The sequence below is a fragment of the Zootoca vivipara genome, chromosome 7 (genome assembly GCF_963506605.1).
Source record: "Zootoca vivipara chromosome 7, rZooViv1.1, whole genome shotgun sequence".
Lineage (NCBI taxonomy): Eukaryota > Metazoa > Chordata > Lepidosauria > Squamata > Lacertidae > Zootoca > Zootoca vivipara.
Genome location: NC_083282.1, coordinates 40,663,358 through 40,686,491, shown reverse-complemented (window position 1 = coordinate 40,686,491; position 23,134 = coordinate 40,663,358). Strand labels below are relative to the sequence as shown.

The window sequence follows — 23,134 nt, the reverse complement described above, 5'->3', positions numbered from 1 at the left end:
ATTGTGATATAAGCATAGAGATGGGTCTCACATGCTCGTTTCATGGTATTTTACAAGCAACTTATCTTCAATTGCTCATACGGACTCAACTGCTTCCTTCTCCATGTTCTTCACACTCCCCTAGTAATGTCATTATCTTTCTGTCCTTTGTTGGCAATGTCTGATCCAAATATAGTGGCCCTTAAAATACCATTAGCATAATTTCATATTAAATTCAGATATTAACTACTAAAAAGGAGCAACAGACCTCAGTGCACCAACTGGAATTGCTTCCTTCCATAAGCAAAATGAGATAAGCGCTAAACCTCAATTCCATCCAGAATCAAAATCAACATGATACTTATTAAAATATTCTTTAAAAAACCAGTCTCTCAATGAATTACTGTATTTCAGGGTTCCTAGGAATGGTATCTTTCTGCTTTCTAATTCCTGGGTGAACAAGAATATTTTCAAGTTAATAATGAGGAAGACAGACTCTCCTCACCAGGGAAACTATTCCAGAAGTGGGGAATCACTACTGGAAAGGCCCTGCCATAGTTTAACACCAACTGGGCAGTTCCCAGTAGAGGCACCAGGTTCCAAAAGCTTAGGCGGAGAGCATGTTTCTGCTTGTTGTCTGAAAACAGCTAATGTGGAGGACTGTTATATATCTCAGTGAGGAGCTCTGTAAAAGGGGCACCATCGCTGCAAATGCCCTGCCTCATATCACCATTTTGCTCACCACAGTAGCCAGTGGGACTACAAGCAAAGACTTTTCAGCAGATCTTAAGGTAAGGGGTAGCATATACTAGGAAAGACATAAAAGGATTACTATTTTAAAAAGCAAAAAACCAAAACACTAATTACAGACTAATGCCAACATCCTGAAGCAGGTCTGGTACAGTACAGTATATGAATAGCAGCCACTACAGTATCTTCATAACTGAAGTAACATGACCCTGTCAGCTGTGCATAACAACCAGGTTGCAGCATTCTGTACCACCTGCAGCTTCTGGAATGTTGCATTTCTCTATTTGGATGGTTTTTAGAGCATTGATAACTAACGTTAAGCTGTTCCAGTCCAGGAACAGCCATAACTAGTGAACCAGCAATAGTTGGGCGCAGGCACTTCTCACCATTTTAGGTCACTCGGGTTTCCTGTGACAGCTTGGAATAAAGAATCACCCTCATTTATGAATCTGCTCCTATATGGGGTAGCACTCCCTCTGAAGAACAGGCTGCCTACCTAATGCCTAGAACTGAGAACTACATTGACTCACAGAACCACTGCCTTGTTGAGATTGAGTTTATTAGCCCTCATCCGGCCCATCACTGCCCCCAGATAAAGGACATTTGCATAGCTCAGTTACTTTTAAATATATATGAAATGCTTTAGCCAATAACCCTAGTGTATTTCTTAAGTCCTAAACACAATGATGATTATGGACAAACTATTAAACAACTAGCAAACCTATCAGCTATTGTACCTTTTGGTATGCAAAGTAATATCTCTCTCCTTTAAAATTTCCCAGCTGTCCCAAATACACCCTTAATGGACTTACAAGATGGCTTTGAAATAGCAATGTTTATTTCCTATCAAAGTTAATTTTCACTTCAAAGGGGAGTTACTGTGCATTTTTTTCTACAAGACATTGCCAAGAGATTATGCAGTCCATTGGCTACTTAATAAAACTTCTCTAACCTAATTTATGGGTTAGCTATTACAACATCATGAGCAAAGTGGGCTGCTTTGGCTTGTGATCTTGATTTAAAGCAACAGACAGTGGATTTGTTCAGGACATTAAAAATATTATATTGGGAAAAAACACTGAATTTTGGTTGAATGCATTGAGAATAACCACTATCGTACTGGAGTATGAGCCAATGCCTGTGCATTTGGAGGAAGTGCAAAAGGCGGCTAGCAGGCTGGACAGTGTCCTCACCATCCCAGAGGACATGACAGAGAGCCTCCTGACCTCTATCACCTGCCTGGGGCACAGAAGACAGTAATAAAGCAGAGGAAGTAAGAAGCAACAGACATTAAAGATTAAAAATAAAGGAAGTGTATTTTGGACAACCTATGACCATTTAATGTGCTGCTGTTATGCTGCACAGCATTCAGGAAAGAATTTGTACAGAGTAGCAAGAAAAACGTAGGCCTGGCACTGAGTTCGTTCGTTTTAAAGTAGAAAATACTGATTACCGTACATTATATGTCTGATGACGGACAAACCTTTTTTGTTGCTGTTAAATTTAAAATTATCAGTCTTCCAGATTTACAAGACAAATGGGAGAAAGATCTACCGTGTTTCTCCAAAAATAAGACACCGTCTTATATTTGTTTTTCCTAAAAACAAAAAAAACCACCAAAAACCCCCACTATGTCTTATTTTCGGGGTATGGCTTATATTCCTTGAATGCTTAAAAATCCTGCTACAGCTTATTTTAAGGCTACGTCTTATTTTCGGAGAAACAGGGTAGAACAAGGTGTTTCAATAGTAGAATGATTGTTGTTGTTTAGTCATTTAGTCGTGTCCGACTCTTCGTGACCCCATGGACCAGAGCACGCCAGATACTAAATATTGAAAAATATTTTGAGTAGATTGCTACAAGCTGATTGGAAATTTAAAAAACACCTTATAGAACTTAATCCAACAGTGTTCAACCCTGTACAAGTTGGATCAAATTTATCATTGAATACATGGCACCACAGCTCTAAAATAGGAAAACTCTTAGCTACAGTGTTGAAGAATAATGGCCCCCAATTAAAAAGCTAAATGAAAGACTTTCCTGCATACAGCATAGTGCCCAAACCCTTTCTCTCCTATTCAAGTGCCCAACAGCTTTTGACCTATTGCACAGAGCCCTTCTCAACCCTCTGAAGACTTTATGAAAACAGAGCAAACTTAACAATAATCCAATATGAGCAGCCAACTCATGACTGCCAAAACTAGAGAGAAAATGAGCAATGGCCCCCCCACAACTCTTAATTTTCTTTTCGGCCTTTTGACTAAGATCAAGTGTAATTTTCTTTAACTGTCTCTGTCATTTTAGCCAACTAAAAAGCTTATAAATAATTCAATAACAAATAAGCACATTAAAGAGATCATCAATTATGGCATACCCTGTCCTTTACCAAGCCCTGTTTAACATTTAATAGGTCTACATCTCCTCCTGTGCTTTGTAGAAAGCTGGCAGCACATTCGGCCTAAGCAGGCTCACTCCTCCCCTCTCACACACAAACACACTGAGCTTTTGGCAGTGATGGAAGGGAAATATTCTAGGGTTTAAGTTTTCAAAAACTGGGTTTGTGGGACAAGGATGGAACATTCTCGCCAGCATTCCCACCTCCTGTCCCCCAATAGCAAAGCTTAGCCCTGAAAATATTTGAAGTAAAAACTAAAAGGGTACCTTCTAAGCATGTGAAAAGTGCTTTCTTCTCATAACTTAACAACCAGTTCCATATACCCAGAATTTTGTAGTTTGCTCTGAATATACTGGAGACCACAATCAGAAGGTGGACACAGTGGGGCCAATCAAAATGGGGAAACCTGGAACTGCCACCCATTCTGGATCACCATTCACTACCCAGTGGGCACAGGTCCTGACTTTAAACTCCATGTCCGAGTGCTGTTTTTTTTTTCTTTCTCCTAGCACTTTCCCTGCGAAAACCTGTGTTTTACCGCTGAATTGGAGCAAACAGCAACCGAGTCTTCCTCGGATTGCCATTTGCTCTGATTTGGCAGTAAAACACAGGTTTTTCAGGGGAAACCATCGAGACAAAACAAAACAAAACACACTTGGACATGGGGCTTAAGTTACAGAAGGGTAGATTTCAGTTGAACATTAGGAAAAACAAAGGTCAGACTTTGGTAATATGGAACCTGAGCAAGAACAAAATTTAGCGCGCACACCCTAAATATTTCTTATTTTCACAATTTCCACTTGCTTGCAACATTTATTTTCAGGCTGGCAGTAGATTCACCTGACATAAACACAGGAAAGTATGTACCTACGATATCTGGCAGCAGCTCTCCAGGGGTTTCAGGCAGGAGCCTTTCCTAGACCTACCCAGAGAGACCAGGGATTGAATCTGAGACCTTACACATAAAGACCCCAAAGCCTTAGAGATGCCAGAAGAAATCCCCCCCAAAGCAATTCTAAAGCAAGTTCTCTTTCACACATCATACACACTCTATTTCGGGTTACAGGTAGGTAGCCGTGTTGGTCTGACGTAGTCGAAACAAAATAAAAAAATTCCTTCCAGCAGCACCTTAAAGACCAACTAAGTTTTTATTTTGGTATGAGCTTCCATGTGCATGCACACTTCTTCAGATACCACTTACTCTATTTCGGTTTCGCCTCAGGGTTACTACCTTTCTTTTTTCTTTTTACATTTAATGCTTTTCCACACAAACACACCCAGCAGTTCACAGTCAGGAAGCGGGATACACTCAATCCACATAACAATCCTAAATATGAGAGCCAGTGTGGTGTCGTGGTTATGAGTGTCAGACTATGGGAAACCCAGCCAGATGGGCGGGGTATAAATAATAAATAATAATTATTTTTATTATTTTTATTTGGGAGGCAAGGGCTCTTGGCCCAGTCGCTGCCTCTCAGCCTATAAGGCGGTGGAGGGGATTCAATGAGGCAGGGGTGAACCAGGCACACACCACCTTGAGCTCCTTTGGAATAAAACGCGAGATATAATAACTGCAGCAAGCAAGCAAGCAAGCAAGCAAACAAACAAACCCATATTGGCTTCAGCAGCTGCATGGCCAAGCCATGCAAACTTCCCGGCAGGTTTATTTGCAAATGTCGACATGCATGCCGGGAACAGCTTCACCTGTTGGGTTTCCTGCCTGCCAAGGCAATTTGCTCGTGAAACACAAGCGCGCCAACCTTGCTAAACCGAAGGCAAGATCCACCTCCCCGAGAAGTACCTCAGCTCCTTTTTCTTGCTGCTGCTGCTGCTTCTGCGGCTACTTTGCGCGTCCATGAGGCTCTGCTAGGCTCGTCTCGAGATGAAGCGAGCTGCTGCTAAGGTTAAAAAAAAAAATCCCGCTCCGCCTCGAAAGCCAGCGGCAAACTCATAACGCCGGGAAAGTGGAAGCAGGCGGCTCCAGAGCAAGGTCCCAGCGCTGCTGGGTGGCGGCTCCTCCCCTACAAGTTGCCAATCGCCGCCGCCGCCTGCTCCTCCTCATCCTGAGGCCTCTCAGGGGAGCGACTGCCCCCTGCAGGTCTCTCGGAGGGAGCCGCGTACTTGATAAACCGGCGTGATAAAGGAAACCAGCCCCAGCTGCCGCTCATTGCCTCGGGTCAAGGGTGTGGTGCCAGCTCAGGCAAAAAGGAGCTTCTAGGTTTGGGCTGGCAGGACAGGAAGGAAACTGAGGCTCCAAGACAGCATCGCCAAGGGAAGCTGTTTTCTTTTCTTTCTTTCGTTCTCTTTCTTTCCCTTGTGCCCCCCCCCCCCGCCCTGTGATAACAATGGTTAAAGCAGTTCATTCATTAGCCAAGGCTACTTAGATCTTGCAGCTTTTGTCCTCCTTTCCCAATTCTCTGCACACGTTTCACAACAGCAATAACGTCTCCTCCCCTCTTCCCTTGCAGATTGGACACTTGCCACCTTTCTCTCTCTCCCCCCCCCCACTCGCCTTCTCCCGTTTTCAGCCTCTCCATCACAGGGCAGCCTTTGCAATTAAGCACTTCTTAATTCATACATGGTGCATTTTTTGTGCTCTTAAATATGTATTTAGGAGAGTAGAGGCAAACCGACACTGTCCAATTTGGAGGCTAGATTTGTATCAGAACTTAACCACAAATGATTGAATTTTAGAAGTAATTGATAGATGTAATTCATGTGAATGACATAGTCAGGTACCACCCACCGTTTGTTGCTGTTTCTAATGTCCCCATGTAGGTTTCAAAAGCTTTGGGGATAGGGATCTATTTCTTGTCTGACCCACTTTGAGCTACTGAATAGGGTGAACTACAAAATCCAAACTCTGTACAGAAATAATACATTTGAGTAGCTTCTCAAAAAAACATACTTTAGGGCATGGAAAGTTCACTTAAAATTCATTTTCAAACCAAAACTAAAGTTGTGATGTTTCATATCTGTATACTTCCACAAGACACTGTACAGTTTACTTAAAAGTTAAAACAAAAACCAGACGAAACATAATATACTTAAACGGTTTTATTCATAATTACAAGCTATTTTAGAATTTTAAAACAAAGGTCTATAAATAGAGGCTAACCCCACCTGAACAAGTTATTAAAAGCTTTTTAAAACTTTAACAGTAATGCCATTTAAGCTGACACAGCAGTGGTTTATTTAGAAGCCTTCGAGTAAAGGTTCTGTGATCAGTCAGTAACATGAAATGTAACATCAAGTGACTCAGAACTTTAAATCCTATACAAGAAAGCTTGAATATATATATATTTATATGTATAATATATACACACAGATATTGTATTGGTCCACAAAGTATACATTTAACAAAAAAGGAAAAATCTATGTAGTCCAGTTAAACATACAATATGCACGATTAATGTTAATACAAAATTTGGGTAGATAAATTATGAACATTAATACTTGCAAGAGGTTTTGCTAGGTTACTTTTTTGAGCAGGTGTTTTAAAATGCTCATTTCCTAGTGCAAAAGTTTCTCAGAACTGATCTCAATTTATAGGAAAATTGAGCAAAAACTACCTTCCTAAAAAGTCTCTTGCAGCAGCATCCACAGGTAACTGGAAAAGTTTCATCCTGATAGTGGTAACTATGCAACTCCTTGCAGCAGAAGAAAAAATAATTTTAAAACTCTTAATTCGAGGCACAAATACCACAGTGTTTTGGGAGGGGGGGAAGCAGAACCACCAGTTTTGTGTGGTTGCAGCTATGCATGTATTGAAGATGGAAATGGAACGAGTAATTTGGAATGAGTTTAACATCCTGCAGAACAGAACATATTAGATAATAACTTACTTTCATTAACATTCAATTTTGACTTTGTTACTATAAAATGAAATTTATTTTTAAGGTGCAACTATCAGTTGGCATTCAATAAATTATACACAACAGCAACCGACTGTTGTAAACTATATCTTTATGTAGTCTACTTCCTACCCTATTTCAAATTCTGCTGTCAACTTGCCAATTTAAGTTGCATATTTCACATAAGAAATTGGCTCAATTAGCAGTGGGGCATCAGAGTTCTTGACAGTGAACTTGGCCAACCAGTGTAATCTTAGAAATCTCATTGGAACAATCCTAAAATGTCATTTAAAAAAATCTGATAGTAGGCAAAATGGCAGTTAAAAGTTTCAGATAACACTAGTTGCATCTGGAATCTAGATTTTCTGTTAGATATCCACTCTAGAAGAAGAGCCTTCATTAAAAGGAAGCCCACAGACGTAAAGGTACTCCACAGGCCTAACCTCAATTATCATCTCTAAAATGTACAATAGATTTCTAATACCTGTGATAACCAGATCTGAACATTTTAGCAAGAAAGAAGCAGGATTATCAGCAATTTTTAATTACATGAAGATTTGCCATAAACTAGTTTGATTGGCTACATGGCCAGATTTGCTTACAAGGTGAAAATGAACTTTGCTAACCAGGACACCTGGGAGACTTAAATAATTCAGTATCATAGGAATTGGCAAAAATTGGCCCTTTCGAAAAGAAAGCTAATCAAGACTTAGAACAAGCCATCTAATAATTTTTAAGGGAAATATCAGCAACACATGACCTATCCATTTGTATAAAAGGCAATACAATGCACTCACTCATTTTATGTTGTTAGACACACCTGCACATTCTAGATCTTCAACACTGCGTAAGGCATATATCAAAGAGGAAATTGGTTGGAGTCAGAATTGCCTTCTGAGATCTTTCAAAAATGCATTGCTGTGCCTTAATACAGATTTGTCTTTTTTGCATTATAAGAATTTACTTTGGTGTAATGGTTTATATAGTACACAAGAATATCAAGGTAAGTACAAATGGAACTTCACTTTATTAAAAAAGAGTAGCCAGATGAGTTAAGTGAATATGAAAAAAATTACAAATAAGACACTACATTGCTCAAAAATCACATTTGCAGGAATTTAAAGCCTTTTGTACTTCCCTGTGCATAAGCAGCTTCTGATTAGCTTTACACATACAGGGCAAGGGACAAATGGTTGTGGCAATTCTTCATGCTTCTGATATTTCAGATTTACTGAGTGCAATAGCTAGTTCTAAATCTTCTTGTTCTTGTTGTTTCAACCTTGCAAGACGCTCTTTCTCCTCTCTCTCACTTTCCCTCTTTGCCCATTCAATCATATCTTCTTCAGTAGGATACTAAAATAGAGAAAGCATGGGTTTGTTAACTAAGCAGGTAAAAATAAAGTGTTTAAAGAAGATTCTGTCCCCAGTTGGTTTAAATTATTGTTATCATCACTTAAAATTTAAATGGGTGTTTGGTCGGCATCTATGATTTATCTAGTTCAATGTTTCAATTGTTTGATTAAGAAGAGAAAAATAATATTTTCATTTGCCCCAAACACTCAAAGAAAATTGAAAGTGTGCATTTGATGTAGCTTGCAAAGATGCAAGTCCATTGTAAGAGTTTGGACTATTGGATCTTTGGCAGAGTTACTTTAAAGTATATTTAAGTTAATTAAAGAGAATGATTATATTATATATATAATGCTTATTTAAAACCACCCAACAATTCAAGTACACAGATTTAATTAAAGAAAGGCCTTCAAAATAATCAAGAGCACGTTACTGTTCCTCCCCTAAGGTTTACATCCCAGTGACCATCATTCAATAAAGCAAGTTAAGAAATACCAAGCCCACCACCGCTATGAGCCACTGATTAACAGAGCAGTAAGATATAAAGATGATTCTGTTTACTAAGGAAAATGTTATGGTAACATGCAACACAGTTCATTTTGTCAGGTGCTGGCACAGAGAGCCAGTGTGATGTAGTGGTTGGGAGTGTCAGACTTAGGATCAAAACCTCACTCAGGGTTCAAATCCTCACTCAGCCATGAAGCTCACTGGATAACCTTGGGCCAGTCCCTTACTCTCAGCCTAACCTACCTCTTGGGATTGTTGTGACAATAAAATGGGGAGGAAGAGATGTACACCACCTTGAGATCCTTTGAGGCAAAGTGGGATATAAAAGAAAGAAAGAGATTTTTACATAGCTGAGGCTGGTGTACCAACTGCATTCATTTGATTTGGCCATCTTGACACATGTCTTAGTTACATCTTGATTAGATTACTGTCATGTGTTCTATAGGAAGCAGTCTTTGAAAAGTAACTGCTATAGGTATTCTGGAATGATACAGCCAGGCTATTGATCAGGAGCCAGTTACTAGGAATATTGGTTTCCAGGGAGAATTCAGTATGCTAGTTATGACTTTTAAAGACCTGGCTGATTGAAGGACCACCTCCTCCAATATAAGTCTGCCTGGCCAGTAATATTTCTGAGAGCACCCTTTTCTGCATCCAGTCAACACCAGGTTTGCTGGGGATGCAAGAAATGGTCTTTTCAATGGCTGATGAACTCCCTTCTTAAAGAAGCCTGTTTAGCCTCCAGTCTAGTGACCTTCTGCTAGCAGATGAAGATGTTGTTAAGACAGACCTTCAGGCTGCTGCGTGTGCTCTGCTGCTGGTGGCAGATAGCTTCATCTATTTATGCCTTTAACAGCTTGCTTTGTCATTCCTCCTTGGGTGCACAGTTGTAGGAAGGCAGGATAAAAACTGACATAAATACATGTTCTCACTAACTAACTCACAACAGTGTTGATTGATTGATTGCTCTATGTTTCCTACCTTCAAGTACTTGAAATTTAATTCTGTGCTCCCTGGAAAATAACATCTCTCTTTCATGTGCATTGTACTTGTTCATTCATTTACAGATCACTCAGCACTAACGGGCGACGGGTGGCATGCCAAGTTGACAAATTTGTGCCTTATCTTGAAGTGCTCTGTACAACGAGGATGTTTACTTTCAGTAGTTCCCCCTTTTATTGTTTTGGCCTTTAAGATGCCTTGCCTCAGTTGTCTGGGCCTGTGCTCTTCCCGCAGACTAATCTTACAGCGGAGGCACCAGGCAGGGTCTAGATGTATGGCTGGTTGCCAAAAAAGGAGCTCAGGGACAAGATTGCCTTGTCACACTATCAATTTGTAATTATGAATCTTGCAGGGGATTAAGCCTTCAAATGGTAGCTGCAAGTACAATGTAGAGGCTATGCTGCTTATTTTCTAACTGCCTAACTGTGACCTCAACATATGCTTTGAAGATAAATGATGCACTGCAGTTTGATATACTGTACAGACATTAAACCCTGAAGCACAATGTGTACTTACAGCTTTGTACGAAGACTGGGAAAGGTAACAATTATTCACGTGAAGCTAAATAATACATAAATGTGCAACTATGAATCTGCTGCAACTGGCTGCATTTGTCCCAGAAGGAAGTGGTAACGTACCCCCTTTTTTTTAGAGAGGCACTACTAACGTTAATATGTGCTACATCGTTGCATTGCGGTATGAAACCCATTTCACTCAATTTAAGTCTGAAATGTTCACTGTTCTTCACAAAAATAAGTCATTAGAGTTAGCTTGATGCCTCCCCATCCTGTTTACTTACAGCACTGAAATTAGCAAAATTGCTGGTGTCCATCTCTTTGCACACACCAGTGGGAGCAAATGGGTCAGCTTCCTGTTCTTTGGAACCATCACAGCCTGGGAAGGGCTGGAAGGGATCATTCAGTTTAAAGGAATCCGAAGACTCCAATTTGTTGATAGGCCTTTTTCCTACATCAAAATAATCACTTTAGCATGATTATGAGTGTGGCAGAAATATTTATCCAGTGTACAATAGTGTTTTAGGTTACACCATCTCATTATATAGCCAAAAAACCCCACACAAAAATCCTTAGTGCTGGTAGTCATAAATTAATCTGATTTCACGTTTTTCAGGGTTTGTTTGTATGTACATTCTTCCCAATTTTTTCCCCATTTCGTAAGTGGTTCAGTGTGGGTAAGAGCCAGTTCTTTCATTCAATTTTTTTAAAAAATGCTTAATTTAATCTATTTTAAAAACTGGTTTAAACCAGCTTGCTTTATCAAATTCAATAAACTACCCAGCAACCAGCTTCTACAGTAGCACTGTCACAGCAATTTAAAAGTTACAGCCTCTCTTCCAAATTTATGGCTCCCAACATGTATCTAAGTAAGGATTACCTAAATTAAGAAGGACAACTTAAAATTATGTAAGAAATAGAAGTAGTATAGGAATTAGTTGGTTACTAAATTAGAAGCTCTTTGCTCTCTTACAGCCATAAAGACATCTTTAAACCAAAGAGTAGCACACAAACACTTAGTACTGGTTCTTACCAGGTGGGGGAGGACAAGGTCTGGTAGGCGTTCCAATTTTAGGAGGCAAAGCAGGAGGTACATCTTCATTTTTGGCTGGAGGTTCCTCAAACACATTTTTAGTTATGACCACATTGTTGACAGAGCCTGTTGTAGATGAACTAAATGGATCTTCATTATTTGCCTAAAAAACAAACGAACAGCAACAAAAAACAGAAAAAGCTACTGTTTTGCTTAACAACATAGCTTGCAGGGGGGACGTGGGTATCATTTTCCTTTTCTACCATAAAACAGTGCTATTAAAGTGCCATAAAAAACAGGAGTTCATGCACTGGTGAACTGCAGGTGTCTGCAGATGTTTGTGTACTTTTAAATTATATTCCTGTGCCTTGGAGAGTTATGGCAGGACCAAAAAAAAGGACTTTCATTTGTGCCAAGCAGAGAAACACAGCAGGCTACTAAACGCTTTTGCAGGCTAGTAACTTTTGTGGTCTTGTATACAAGCTGCAATAGTCAGAACTAGTCACATACATGTTCTGTTGCTCTTATATAATAGATGGGGCTGGATTCGCTGCACAAGCAGCATGATCACCACGAGAAAAACAGAACTGTGTGAGAGCTATTCCATGTATAACATGGGTGACCAACTCCCAAGAGACTGTGATCTACTCACAGAGTTAAAAACTGGCAGTGATCTATCGCCTTTTGGGGGGTTCAGGTCAAATTTGTTGAGCTTCTTTAGTTAGGAAGGAAGCGATATGGAGCTTTTTTTTAAGGAAGGAAAGCCCTGTTTTTGGTGGTTCAGGTCATTTCAGGGGTGCAGAGCAAAGTTGTTGATTTGGGGGGGGGAGCCAAAGTTTTTTAGCTTCTTTTGGGGGGAGCCACTGATCTACCAGCGATCTACCACAGACATCCAGTGATCTACCAGTAGATCACGATCTACCTGTTGGATATGCCTGATGTATAATAACATGTGTGTGGAATAGCTTCCACATGACACGGGCATCTGAAGGCAGCCCTGTTTTGAGAAGCTTTTAATGTTTGATATTGTTGTTGTTTAGCTGTTTTGCCTGTATTTTGGTTGGAAGCCAACCCAGTCAGATGGGCAGGGTATTAAAAATAAATTACAATTATGATTACAATTGGAGCAATTTTCATTTCTTGCTTGCTTGCTTGACTACCCTCCTATTGAGAAGAATTCAAATATAGCATCTTCAGAAACACTCTAAAAAGGATATATAAATCTTGGAATGGAAGCAGAAGAAAGTAAGGCAGTCAATGAGGCTATGCAAGCGCCTATACTCATAGTAGGTGTAGTTTTCCATTAATTGAATTGTGCTCATGGCAATTCACAAAAGCAAGTAATCTCAGAAATAATGAGGCTCACAGCAGCTCAAAATGGGGAATCAATCTGAGAAGTCATGACCTGTTGATTTAAATTCAGCATCTGCTAAAGTTGTGTTTTGTATCCTCGTATGTAGGAGCCTCTAGTGTGTTGGTTACTGCAGCAATTTTATGCTTTTTCCACAGACATTAATCATTTCAAATTACCTTTGACAATGTGCTGAAGTCAGCAAAGCCGCTTCCAAATGATTCATTTCCAAACAGAGAGGCAAAGGGATCTGTAGCTAAAATAAGTAAGAGAGAAGAAAAGTTAATTCATTGACTAACAAAAGCTAGACAAGAGAGGAGATGAGTCTATTTTACATTGAATCTTTTGGATCTTACACCAGTTATGGGCAACACCCAGTTAGGGTTGATAGCCTCACCACCATAATCTTATTTATGTTATGTATCTGGTGATTTTATATTATAAACTACCTTGTGATCTTTGGATAAAGGGTGGTATAGAAATTTTAATAATAATAATAATGATAATAATAATACTTAACTACTATAATTAAAACTACAAGGTGGTAAAAGAACTCAGGAGAAGTAAATTCACAAGGTGGCATAAATGTTACTCTTGTCATACTAAGTCAGCTCCTCAAAGTTCACATTCAAATTCAAACCAATGAGATTTGATAAGGATCAAGCCTTGTTCCCTACAGTATTGGATACACTGTTAAAGAGCAATAGTTATAAAACAGCTTTGCGGAATTCTTACAAAACATGCAGATCTCATGGAAGTGTTATAAACATGATTTGAAATGAAGTCTCAAGGTGGGTGGTTCTTTTACTGTGTCCCAGTTTTGGTAACTGAATGGTAAGCCAGGCTACTATATCAGTGAAATAAACCTCAGATTGCATGCCATATATTTAGCAATGCATTAGTACATTGTCACAACCAAGAATATAAATATTACCTTGCTGAATCAGATCAAATGGTGTATCTACTTTTACAAATGCACTAGCAGGGCAAAAGGGAGATAGCCATAATCCCCTTTTGCTCCCAGAAACGGGTACATCTTTATCCAGATTTGCAAATTAAGTTTTAGCTCACAAAAATAGTATCAGCCCTCCTGTTTATACCTCTATGTCAATCATTTGAACTGAGTGGCAAGCATCAACTTCAATTGTTTCCCATAAGTTGGTTATCTTAACTAAGCAGACAAATGGTCATTTACAAAGCTCTCTTCATTATGCATCTAACTGAAATGCATTTGGGTTCTCTGTTAACTCAATCTCTGTTACAACACTAGATCTGCAGCCACAGAAAAGCATTGTGGGATGATTTTGTGTAGGTTTGTACAACTTTAGTTGTGTTAAGTTGTGTTCTTTGCATGTGCCTGAAAAGTGCCAAGGCTCATTATGTATTAACCATACGGTAGCTCAGAACCCAAATCATGAATTTGAGCTGCCAAACACAGACAAGTCATAGTTTGAAGGTGTTTATCTGCTTTCATTTTCACTCTGTTAATTCCTATCTAAGCACAGAATTTTCCATGAGGAGAAACGTTCAGTTCAGATATTATGCTAAGCCATAGGCCATGATCACCAGAAGCCACAGCTTGAAAACCCACTTCAAACCTTACCTGTATCACTTGATGTAGTAACAGCAATTCCACCAGGAGCAAAAGGATCATTATACTTCAGTGTTTCTGTCTAAAAGTTAAAATCCATTAAAGCTGTTTGCTTCAAACCATCAAGATTCTTAGCATTAACTAGATAAGCTATTATTTGCCAAAGGGTCAATATTTTAATTTTTTTATTAAAAAAAATCCTATGCTAATGTCATCCTTAATTATTTGTTGAAGAGTACAGAAAATATTAGTTTTGCTCTCAAAAATTGCATCAATCTCCCATGAAGGCAGAGATTTCTTTCTTTCTTTAAGAAACCAATCACCCATTAGATTGAAATTTGAACATTCAGCTGTCCCTTGTGCCTTTTAAAGTATATTCCTTCCAGGCATTGTTACTTAAACTATCTGGAAAATTACTTTCAAATCAGTAGTATTAAAACAAATGTATTGTTTGAAGCTGCCAGGTTCCAGAGGTACTTATTAAGTCTCAACAGAACCTCAGATAAATTACTGGCTATGTCAACCAAAGCCCAGCTGCTATCCATTCAAAGTTTTTAAAAATACTAGCACTCTGCAGAAATCACCTGAACCGTTACACAGTCAAGTGCTGGTTATATTATGTTACATCTTTCATGGATCAAAGTAGCTACCAAGTAAGTAAAGCCTTCTTTAAAAATGGGAACTGGGAACAGTAATTCTGACCATTTCCTGTTACCACACCTCTCTATTCATATGATCTAATATTTCTAGACTCTAGGCGAAGCAGTTCACTTCAAGATGTCATAGAAGAATGGCAATACAGCTGCAGAGATCAATGTCTAACAGCCTATTGCATTTAAAATACACATGTTCGTTGAGTTAGAGAAACTAGCAGAATTCCCTATATAAATACTATGATGGTGCTTCAGTTCAATACCCCAAGTATACATGTACTTCTTCCAGACTTACCGTGGAATTATTGCTGTTGCTGGTTGCACTGAAGGGGTCAATACTTCCAAAAGGATCTGTGGATGATTGCTTGAAAAAGGAGTCAGCTGCAAAAGGATCTGAACCTTTGAAAGGATCACTACCAAAAGGATCTTAAAGAAAAGCAAGTCAAGATTTATTACTGAAGTTATGTTTTGCATTCACTTGCTGAAAATGTTTCTCTTATAGAACTACATGCAGAGTAATCTTGCTCATTTAAGTAGTGCCTATCTACTACAATGCTCTGTTTTGCACAAAGACCCAGTTTAGGGGCGAACTTGTTTTACGCTTCCTCTCACTTGAAGCGTTCACCTAAATATGGCTTACACAAAATGTCAATGTAAGCAGTCCTTCCCTTCTCTGAGTATTCACTTACATGAGCATATGCTTTGACATGTTTGGATATGCACCCTGCTAACAGGAACTTTAGCTACTGCTTCAACTACCTCTTTTGCAGTCCATGGCACCACATAATTGCTTACAAGCTAATATCATTTATTGCCTGAATCACACATCAAAATTTGTTGAAGGGTTAGTGCTAGGGCCGCTTGCATGTACAAGAAACACATTGTATAAATACCTTCTAACCTCTAAAAGCTTGAAGCAGGAAGAAGTGTTAAAAAATAATTAGGAAAATTTGAGGGTGCATGGAGGGAAGCGATAACATTCTCTAGGGACATCAGCTTGGCAGAGGGTGTGTGTGAATGTTCAGCAGTTTTAAAAGCAGAGAAGGTAAGAACCCAAGAACCCACCTTCCTGGATCAGGCCAAAAGCCCATCTAGTCCAGCATCCTGTTCTTATAGAGACCAGCTGGTAAGCAGAACCAGAGCACAACAACCCTCTCCCCACCTGCAATTCCCTCTATGAAGATGGCAAAGATGACCACACCATTAATCAACAAAAAGCAGAAGGGAGTAAACATTATGAAAAGGTTCTGAAGAAAATGCCTTCAATACACTGGGAGAAGGGAAGGAAAACACATCTCATAGCAACAACATTTAGAATTCTCTCGCTGCTTGGTAAGCTTGGACTGAATTCCTGAATTTCCCCATCCCAAAATCTGTTCACAGAACCTCTGGAGAACTCCCTTCTGCTTCCTTTAAATGGTACAAATAGGCAAGTAATAGGATGCCATAACCACATGCCAGTTAGTAGAAGATGTTGGGTCTCAGCCTCAAGCACTTCATAGACATAGCACTTTCTGATGTTAGGAGATTTGTGTGCCCAAGGTTGGGTTACTCCTTGTTCTAAGCTCAACATTTCCCATAGCCTAATGTAATTGAGTTATCCATCACAGGTAACATTTCTTTGGGAAACCTGCTAAGGCTGAACTTATATAGAACTCCAGTTCTTCCATTTCTACTCCAAATAAAATATTACAGTCCCCAACAAGTTCCTCAAATGTCCTGCTTGTGAACTTTTTTAAAAAAAGGTAACTCACCAATCTTCCCAAAAGGGTCATCCTTGAAAGGATCACCTATTTTAAAGAGTGAAACATCACATGTAAATATTTTCCCTAGCACTTGTACAGACCTTTAGGGGCAAAAACAAACCTCTATTTACCTGTGAAGGAGTGTCAAATGGTTCTGTGCAGTTTTACCCTAGTCAGCTGTATGCAACACAGGAAATTAATGGGATACTACGAGAGCTCAACCTGTATTCCCACTCACCTAATTTTTTTATCTGCTCTTCATCCTCCTTTCATTTCTTTCACCTAACTGTGTTGCAGAAGCTCTCATGTATGCATGCTATGAGCTTCGACATCAAAGGACATGGGAGGAATTGCATCCCTGCACAGAACCACTTGAACAGCTCCTACAACTAAGTGCAACCTTGTTTTCTTCTTCAGTGCTCTCATACAGTTTCAAAATGAGATGAGCTTGCCTATTAGGAGGTAAAGGGAGAAGCATCATGAAAAGAACAAAGGACTGCTCACTTTTGTGGCACTGATATCTATGGGGCTGGTTTTATCCTCTTCTTCATGTGACAGCTCCCTGGAGTGGCAAGGATGCACACACTTTTATTGAAACCTTGGGAAAGGCACTGGGCTTTTAAAACATTTCTGTCCCTGCTATTTCTCTGCTCTAAATTCCCAGTTCTCAAAAAGGTATTGGCTATGCTCTCCCTCCCACACCCCAGAGTTAGAGCACTTTGATATGCATTAGTATGCAACACACATGGTTAGGCCCTCACAATCTGCCAAGACTCACCTCACAAATCATGCTAACCACAAGATGGTCAAAACAGCAATTCAAAAGTATCAATATTTTAAAAGAATCATTTTCCTACTGTTATTTCCCTCATTTAGTAAGAAATATATTAGCCAAATACACATCACTGCATGGTAACCACAGAGAAGGTTCTTCATACCAGTTATTTTACTTCCTAAACACAAAAGTCTATCAACAATGCACATGCAATTTTGAAAACTGGAGATAGCAAGGGGGAAAGGTGATGTTGAGAAAACAAAAAAGAGCGAAAAGGAAAACCTGCCCAAGGTAGGGTTCCTTCCTCCCCCACCTCCCCCAAGACCTTTCAATTGAATTAGAATTTTCACTGAAGTTTTCCCCTTATCCTTTGCTCTTTTATTTTTATTCTCATTTATCTCTTTTGTTTCTTTTCTATATTTTATTGTATTTAGCTGTAAACTGCTCAGACAGACTTAAATTGAACAGTACCAGAACTGACCTAAAATTTTAGAATGAAAACCAAGCCTTTAGAGAATATCAATTTGTGCCATATCTACTACTGTATATATTTTAGGAAATGTTGTGTCCATTTGTTTATTTGTTCTCTCTAGGCTCTCTCTTGAGGGTTCCTGGGAAGGGGGCAGCACTCTTAATTGACATTTGGATGCCAAACAACATTTTGAATCAAGATGGCAGACTGAAATGTGACTTTGGTGCGACTTCACCCTCTTTTGCATAGGTTTAGCCACCTCTCAAGATATCATCCCAAGGTGGGGATCCACACTGATTTTGGGATACCGGACTGAAATGTGACTTTGGTGTTGCTTCACCCATTTTTTGGCATGATGGGTTCAGAATCACTTTTTGTTGTTGTTTCTTCACATTCCCAGACAGTGCTAAGCACTCCACGCCAGAGTGTGTGTGTGTAGGGGGGCGGGAATATCTCTCCCTATCTATAGATAGATGTTCTTATAACCTAATGGAAATTCAGCTTAATGACATTAAACACTTTTTTCAATGAATGGCTACATACATATATCATTTTATTTGCTCAAGGCAAACCATGCTCAAGGCAACCTCCAACATGAAAAAATTACGTAATTACAGATAACACAAAAGTAGTCATAAACAATAAATACAAACAGAATGAAATATAACTTACTACCAACAAAGGGGTCAGCCTCAAAGAAGTCTAAATTGGAGCCTTCAGCCTGATCAGAGAGCTGATGGGATTCTTCATTAAATGGATCTCCCTAGTAGGAAAGAAATATATTGCACAACTGTACAAAACTTCTCATCCCATCTATGACGTCAGTAATTACACTCATTTTACATACATTGAATTAAGTATGAGAAGGATGTAACTTCACGGGATCCATCCCACTTTCTAATTGTCTAAAGTAGAATTCAATCTTTCACTCACTGGGGGTTGGGAGGGAGAGGACAAAGGAAAAATTTTCTCAAATTCCACCCCCCCCCCCAAAAAAACAACCCTGCTTCATTTGGTTGGAGATAGCACAGAAGTCTGCAGGAATCTGCAGGAAGAATTGGAAAAACTCAATGGATAGACAGTTCCATTTGCAAAAGGGCTACTCTAGATCCAAGTCAGTGAGTCAGCACGAAATTACTTCACTAACCTGACACTCATTCCTGCAGAATTTAGGAATGCATTAAATTTCATACAATACTACCGTATTTTCCGACGTACTCACTTTTTTGGTAACATCTGGTGGCACAACCTCCGCTGCTTCTGCTTCTGCTTCTATATGTGTTGTTTCTGGGCTATTCCTGGCCTTTTGAGGGGGAAAGTATGTTTACACAGAGAATGATCCATAGAATTATTCACAGATCTGCAGAATTGAAAGGGACCACAAGGGTCATCTAGTCCAGCGTTTCTCAACCGCTGTTCCGCAGAGACGGGGGCTGGTGTGCCGCGAGACGGGGGCTGGTGTGCCGCGGCGTTCGGCGACGAGAAGGGCGATTTGCTGCCTTGTCACGTGCCTGGCGGCCGCCATTCCAACACACTGACCCACCGGAAAGGAAGCCGGAAAGGGAGGGCGCGCTCCGACGTTCGCACTCGCTTCCAGTCTAGTCCCGCGAGTGGCGAGCGCAGCACAGCGCTCCTTGGCCGGCCAGGCTAGAGCGCGAGAAGGCGGAGAGCAGGCCCGTTCCTCCCTGCGCACCCCAACCGCCGCCAGAGTTGGAAGGGACCATGCAGTAAGCGAGGCGGGCAGGAGAGGCGGCCCGGGATCAGGCCGAGCAGGCGCGGAGCGGAGGCGGCGTTGGCTATGGCCCTCCGGCGGCGGTTGGGGTGCGCAGGGAGGAACGGGCCTTCGCTGCGCCCGAAAAGTGGTACCTCTGAGGGGAGGGAGGGAGGGAGGTCTGGCGGGGGGAGAGAAACACTCTTTCCTCTCGAGGGGAGGGTCTCCTGTGAGCCCCGCGTGGCACCCTCGTTCCCTCTTGGGTCGCGGAGTCGGGGCCCCTGCGAAGCTCCCCTCGACCCGAGGGCTTTTCATTCTGCCTTTTAGCAGCGCTGTAAGTGGCCCTGAGGCCTTTGGGCCTAATGCCGGAGTCTCCTTCCCCCAAAACGCCTGAGAATGTTTGTACTGTGTGGCAAGGAGAAAAAAAATTGAAAAGAGCCACCCAGGCTTAAAGTCAACAAAGGGCATTAACAAATGGCCTATATATAAAGAGAATTACTTTATATATAGTCAATATAGGCACAGAGTTAAATTTTTTAACTTTTTTAATGGTGGTGTGCCTCGTGATTTTTTTCAGGGAACAAGTGTGCCGTGGCCCAAAAAAGGTTGAGAAACACTGATCTAGTCCAACCCCCTGCAATGCAGGAATCTTTTGTCCAACATGGGGCTCAAACCCATGACCCTGAGATTCAGAGTCTCATGCTCTACTGACTGAGCTAAATTTCTGTTTACACTGTATACAATATACAATATACAAAAGTTAAGAGACGGAAGTCAGAAGAGATACGTACTAAGGTAATGATTTCAATTTGTGAGCACATCTAACCATTAGTGACAAGTCTATATAGCAATATTGTTTACAGAATTACTGTTCACAATATGTTCATTTCTGGCACACATTCACCTTCAACACCAATGCTGCTCATGCGAACTCATGTGTTATTTTAAAAAGTGAACCTTGTAAGCAACAGCTAACATCATCCTTAAAAGCAAGTACAAGTAGACAGTGGGCAAGCACATTATATAAAAAGGGATGTGCTTTATTGTTTCTGGAAACATCTGAGAATTACATCTGGAAAGGACAATAAGACACAAAACCAAACCAACGTTATTTGGTTGTATCCAACATAAAGTGGCCAATTAAATTATCACTAAGAGCTACATCGGAATACTTGGGGCCAAAGCACTAAGGAAATTTGCATATTTTAACTGTATTGTAACATTCCCCAAAGGTGGGCGATGCTATCAATGTTTAGTTGGGATAGGTTGCAATTAGATGTAGACCAGGCAATGGGGAACCTGTGGCCATTCAGATGTTGCTGGACTCCCAATTCCCATCAGCCCCAAACAAACCAGCATGGCCAATAGGAATCATGTTGCAGTCCAGCAAGATTTGGAGGGCCACAGGTTCTCCATTACTGATGTAGACCTACCTCAAATGATAAAAAGGAACTTGGAAAGAGCTTTGGTATATGGACTTAAGAATTTTACCAGTTCTGCCATTTCTGATGCCTTGAGAACATTAAGGTAAAAAACGTTGTCATCTTCAACACTGAGAGCTTAACAAAAAAATGAAAAATACCTTCAATAGAATGGAACTTTGAAGGAAGGAAACATATGGTCTCATACACTGTGGCCTCCTCCCCAAATATAATTCTGAACACAGAAGTCTCTGAATAGCGTTAACAAATACAAGAAACTGAAGTAGCACATTCCCACAAATCTCTATGAACTAGTTGGCAGAGGGCAGCATATTGGAAAAGGATAAACAATGCACCAATCTATAAAAGCATCTCAAAATAATAAATATTGACTTTTGAACAGAAACCTTATTGGCAGACAGGCTTGCTTATTTTGTAAACCCAAGCTTGATAATGTGTTTTACATCTAATTGTTTAATAAAACCAAAAACCCCAATACTCACAGGAGGTTCATGATTTATTTGTTCAGAATCTGCTGAATTCTCTCTTTCGGCATTCTCATTAAAGTTAGCAGTTTCACTGCTGCTGTTGCTGAGGCTAGAATGATTGCCATTTCCATTAAGTAGTGTGTTCTGTGGCTGAAGCTCCCAGTTAAAGAGGCCGTTTTCCAGCTCTTTGAGTTCAAATAGCTTTGTTTGCACCTGTGAAGAGAAAAGAATAAATATACTTAACAACATAAAAATAGCATATGCAATGTTCTACCCAACACACATATTTAAGGTATTGCATGCCTCTTTTCATTTTAGTTTCTTCTGTGGGGTGTTAAAAGGCTGCAGTGAGCAACTCTCCTATGTCTCTTGCAAATAAGTTCTGTATCCCACCCCCCCTTACTTGAGTGGGAACTCAAGTACTTCAACCTCTCAAAAATGAGCAAAAATTAGGATGGTCCTTAATCTGTAAATATGCCGCTTATACACAACGGTCAATAGAAACTCTGACCACTTGGGCAATTTGCTTTGCAATGCCTGTTTTGACCAAGCACAATTTCTGCAACGACTATAGTACTCTTTTGCACACTCCTCAGTATTAAGTAAAGGTAAAGGGACCCCTGACCATTAGGTCCAGTCGTGACCGACTCTGGGGTTGCGGCGCTCATCTCGCGTTATTGGCCGAGGGAGCCGGCGTACAGCTTCCAGGTCATGTGGCCAGCATGACAAAGCTGCTTCTGGCAAACCAGAGCAGCACACGGAAACACCGTTTACCTTCCCGCCTATTTATCTACTTGTACTTTGACGTGCTTTCGAACTGCTAGGTTGGCAGGAGCTGGGACCGAGCAATGGGAGCTCACCCCATCGCGGGGATTCGAACCGCCAACTTTCTGATCGACAAGCCCTAGGCTCTCTGGTTTAACCCACAGCGCCACCCATGTATTAAGTACTTCAGTGCAAAAAAAGAGGCTCCAGTAAAAAGGGAAGATTAATGCTGCAGCATCCTAACATACTACCAGGTGATCCAAGGAAAGTATATTTTGTTCCAGATTAGACAGAACCCAGAACTACAGGAATTAAACAGCTTGAGCTTCAGGGGCAAGTGCTCCCCACCCTTATCCAGTGTGGCTGCAAGGAAGAGATTGGAAGCATCCTGCAGTTTGTCATTAGGTCTGAATCAGGCCAGACTGTGTTGAGTTTAAAAAGATTGTTTGTTTCAGAGATGAGGAACCTTTGGCCTTCCAGATGCTGTTAAGACGTCAACCCCTTTTAGCTCCATCCAACATGGTCATTGGCTAGAGACGATGGGAGTTGTTGTCCAATGACATCAGGAAGACCACGGGTCCCTTACTCCTGGTTTATTCAAAGAAGCCAAACTGCAACAAGTGATTGACAGTGGTAGTAGAGAAAGCTCCATGAAACAGGAGTGTATCCAGTGAACTAGGGAATACACAATGTCACTCTTACTATCTCACCAAATCCTCGCTTTAGCGGCGAGTAGCTACACAATTATTTCTACTCAGCCCTGTCACCAAAGAACTT

At 40.5% G+C, this 23,134-nt stretch overlaps 2 protein-coding genes across 2 annotated transcripts in view; both read right to left on the bottom strand.

Annotated features, from left to right (window-relative positions):
• Positions 1 to 5,595, bottom strand: part of TTC39A (tetratricopeptide repeat domain 39A) — a 58,286-nt gene extending 52,691 nt beyond the window's left edge. The window contains exon 1 of the mRNA XM_035121606.2: positions 4,926 to 5,595. Coding sequence (XP_034977497.2) covers positions 4,926 to 4,981 — 56 coding nt within the window. The 5' untranslated portion in view covers positions 4,982 to 5,595. The remainder of the gene's footprint in view (positions 1 to 4,925) is intronic.
• A 568-nt stretch (positions 5,596 to 6,163) lies between these two features.
• EPS15 (epidermal growth factor receptor pathway substrate 15) overlaps positions 6,164 to 23,134 on the bottom strand; it is a 54,441-nt gene continuing 37,470 nt past the window's right edge. The window contains exons 16-25 of the mRNA XM_060276910.1: positions 21,608 to 21,805; positions 19,195 to 19,275; positions 18,645 to 18,735; positions 16,735 to 16,770; positions 15,276 to 15,406; positions 14,340 to 14,409; positions 12,916 to 12,992; positions 11,386 to 11,548; positions 10,637 to 10,803; positions 6,164 to 8,331 (exon numbers count right to left, since the gene is read on the bottom strand). Of these exons, the coding sequence (XP_060132893.1) occupies positions 8,185 to 8,331; positions 10,637 to 10,803; positions 11,386 to 11,548; positions 12,916 to 12,992; positions 14,340 to 14,409; positions 15,276 to 15,406; positions 16,735 to 16,770; positions 18,645 to 18,735; positions 19,195 to 19,275; positions 21,608 to 21,805 (1,161 nt within the window). The 3' untranslated portion in view covers positions 6,164 to 8,184. The remainder of the gene's footprint in view (positions 8,332 to 10,636; positions 10,804 to 11,385; positions 11,549 to 12,915; positions 12,993 to 14,339; positions 14,410 to 15,275; positions 15,407 to 16,734; positions 16,771 to 18,644; positions 18,736 to 19,194; positions 19,276 to 21,607; positions 21,806 to 23,134) is intronic.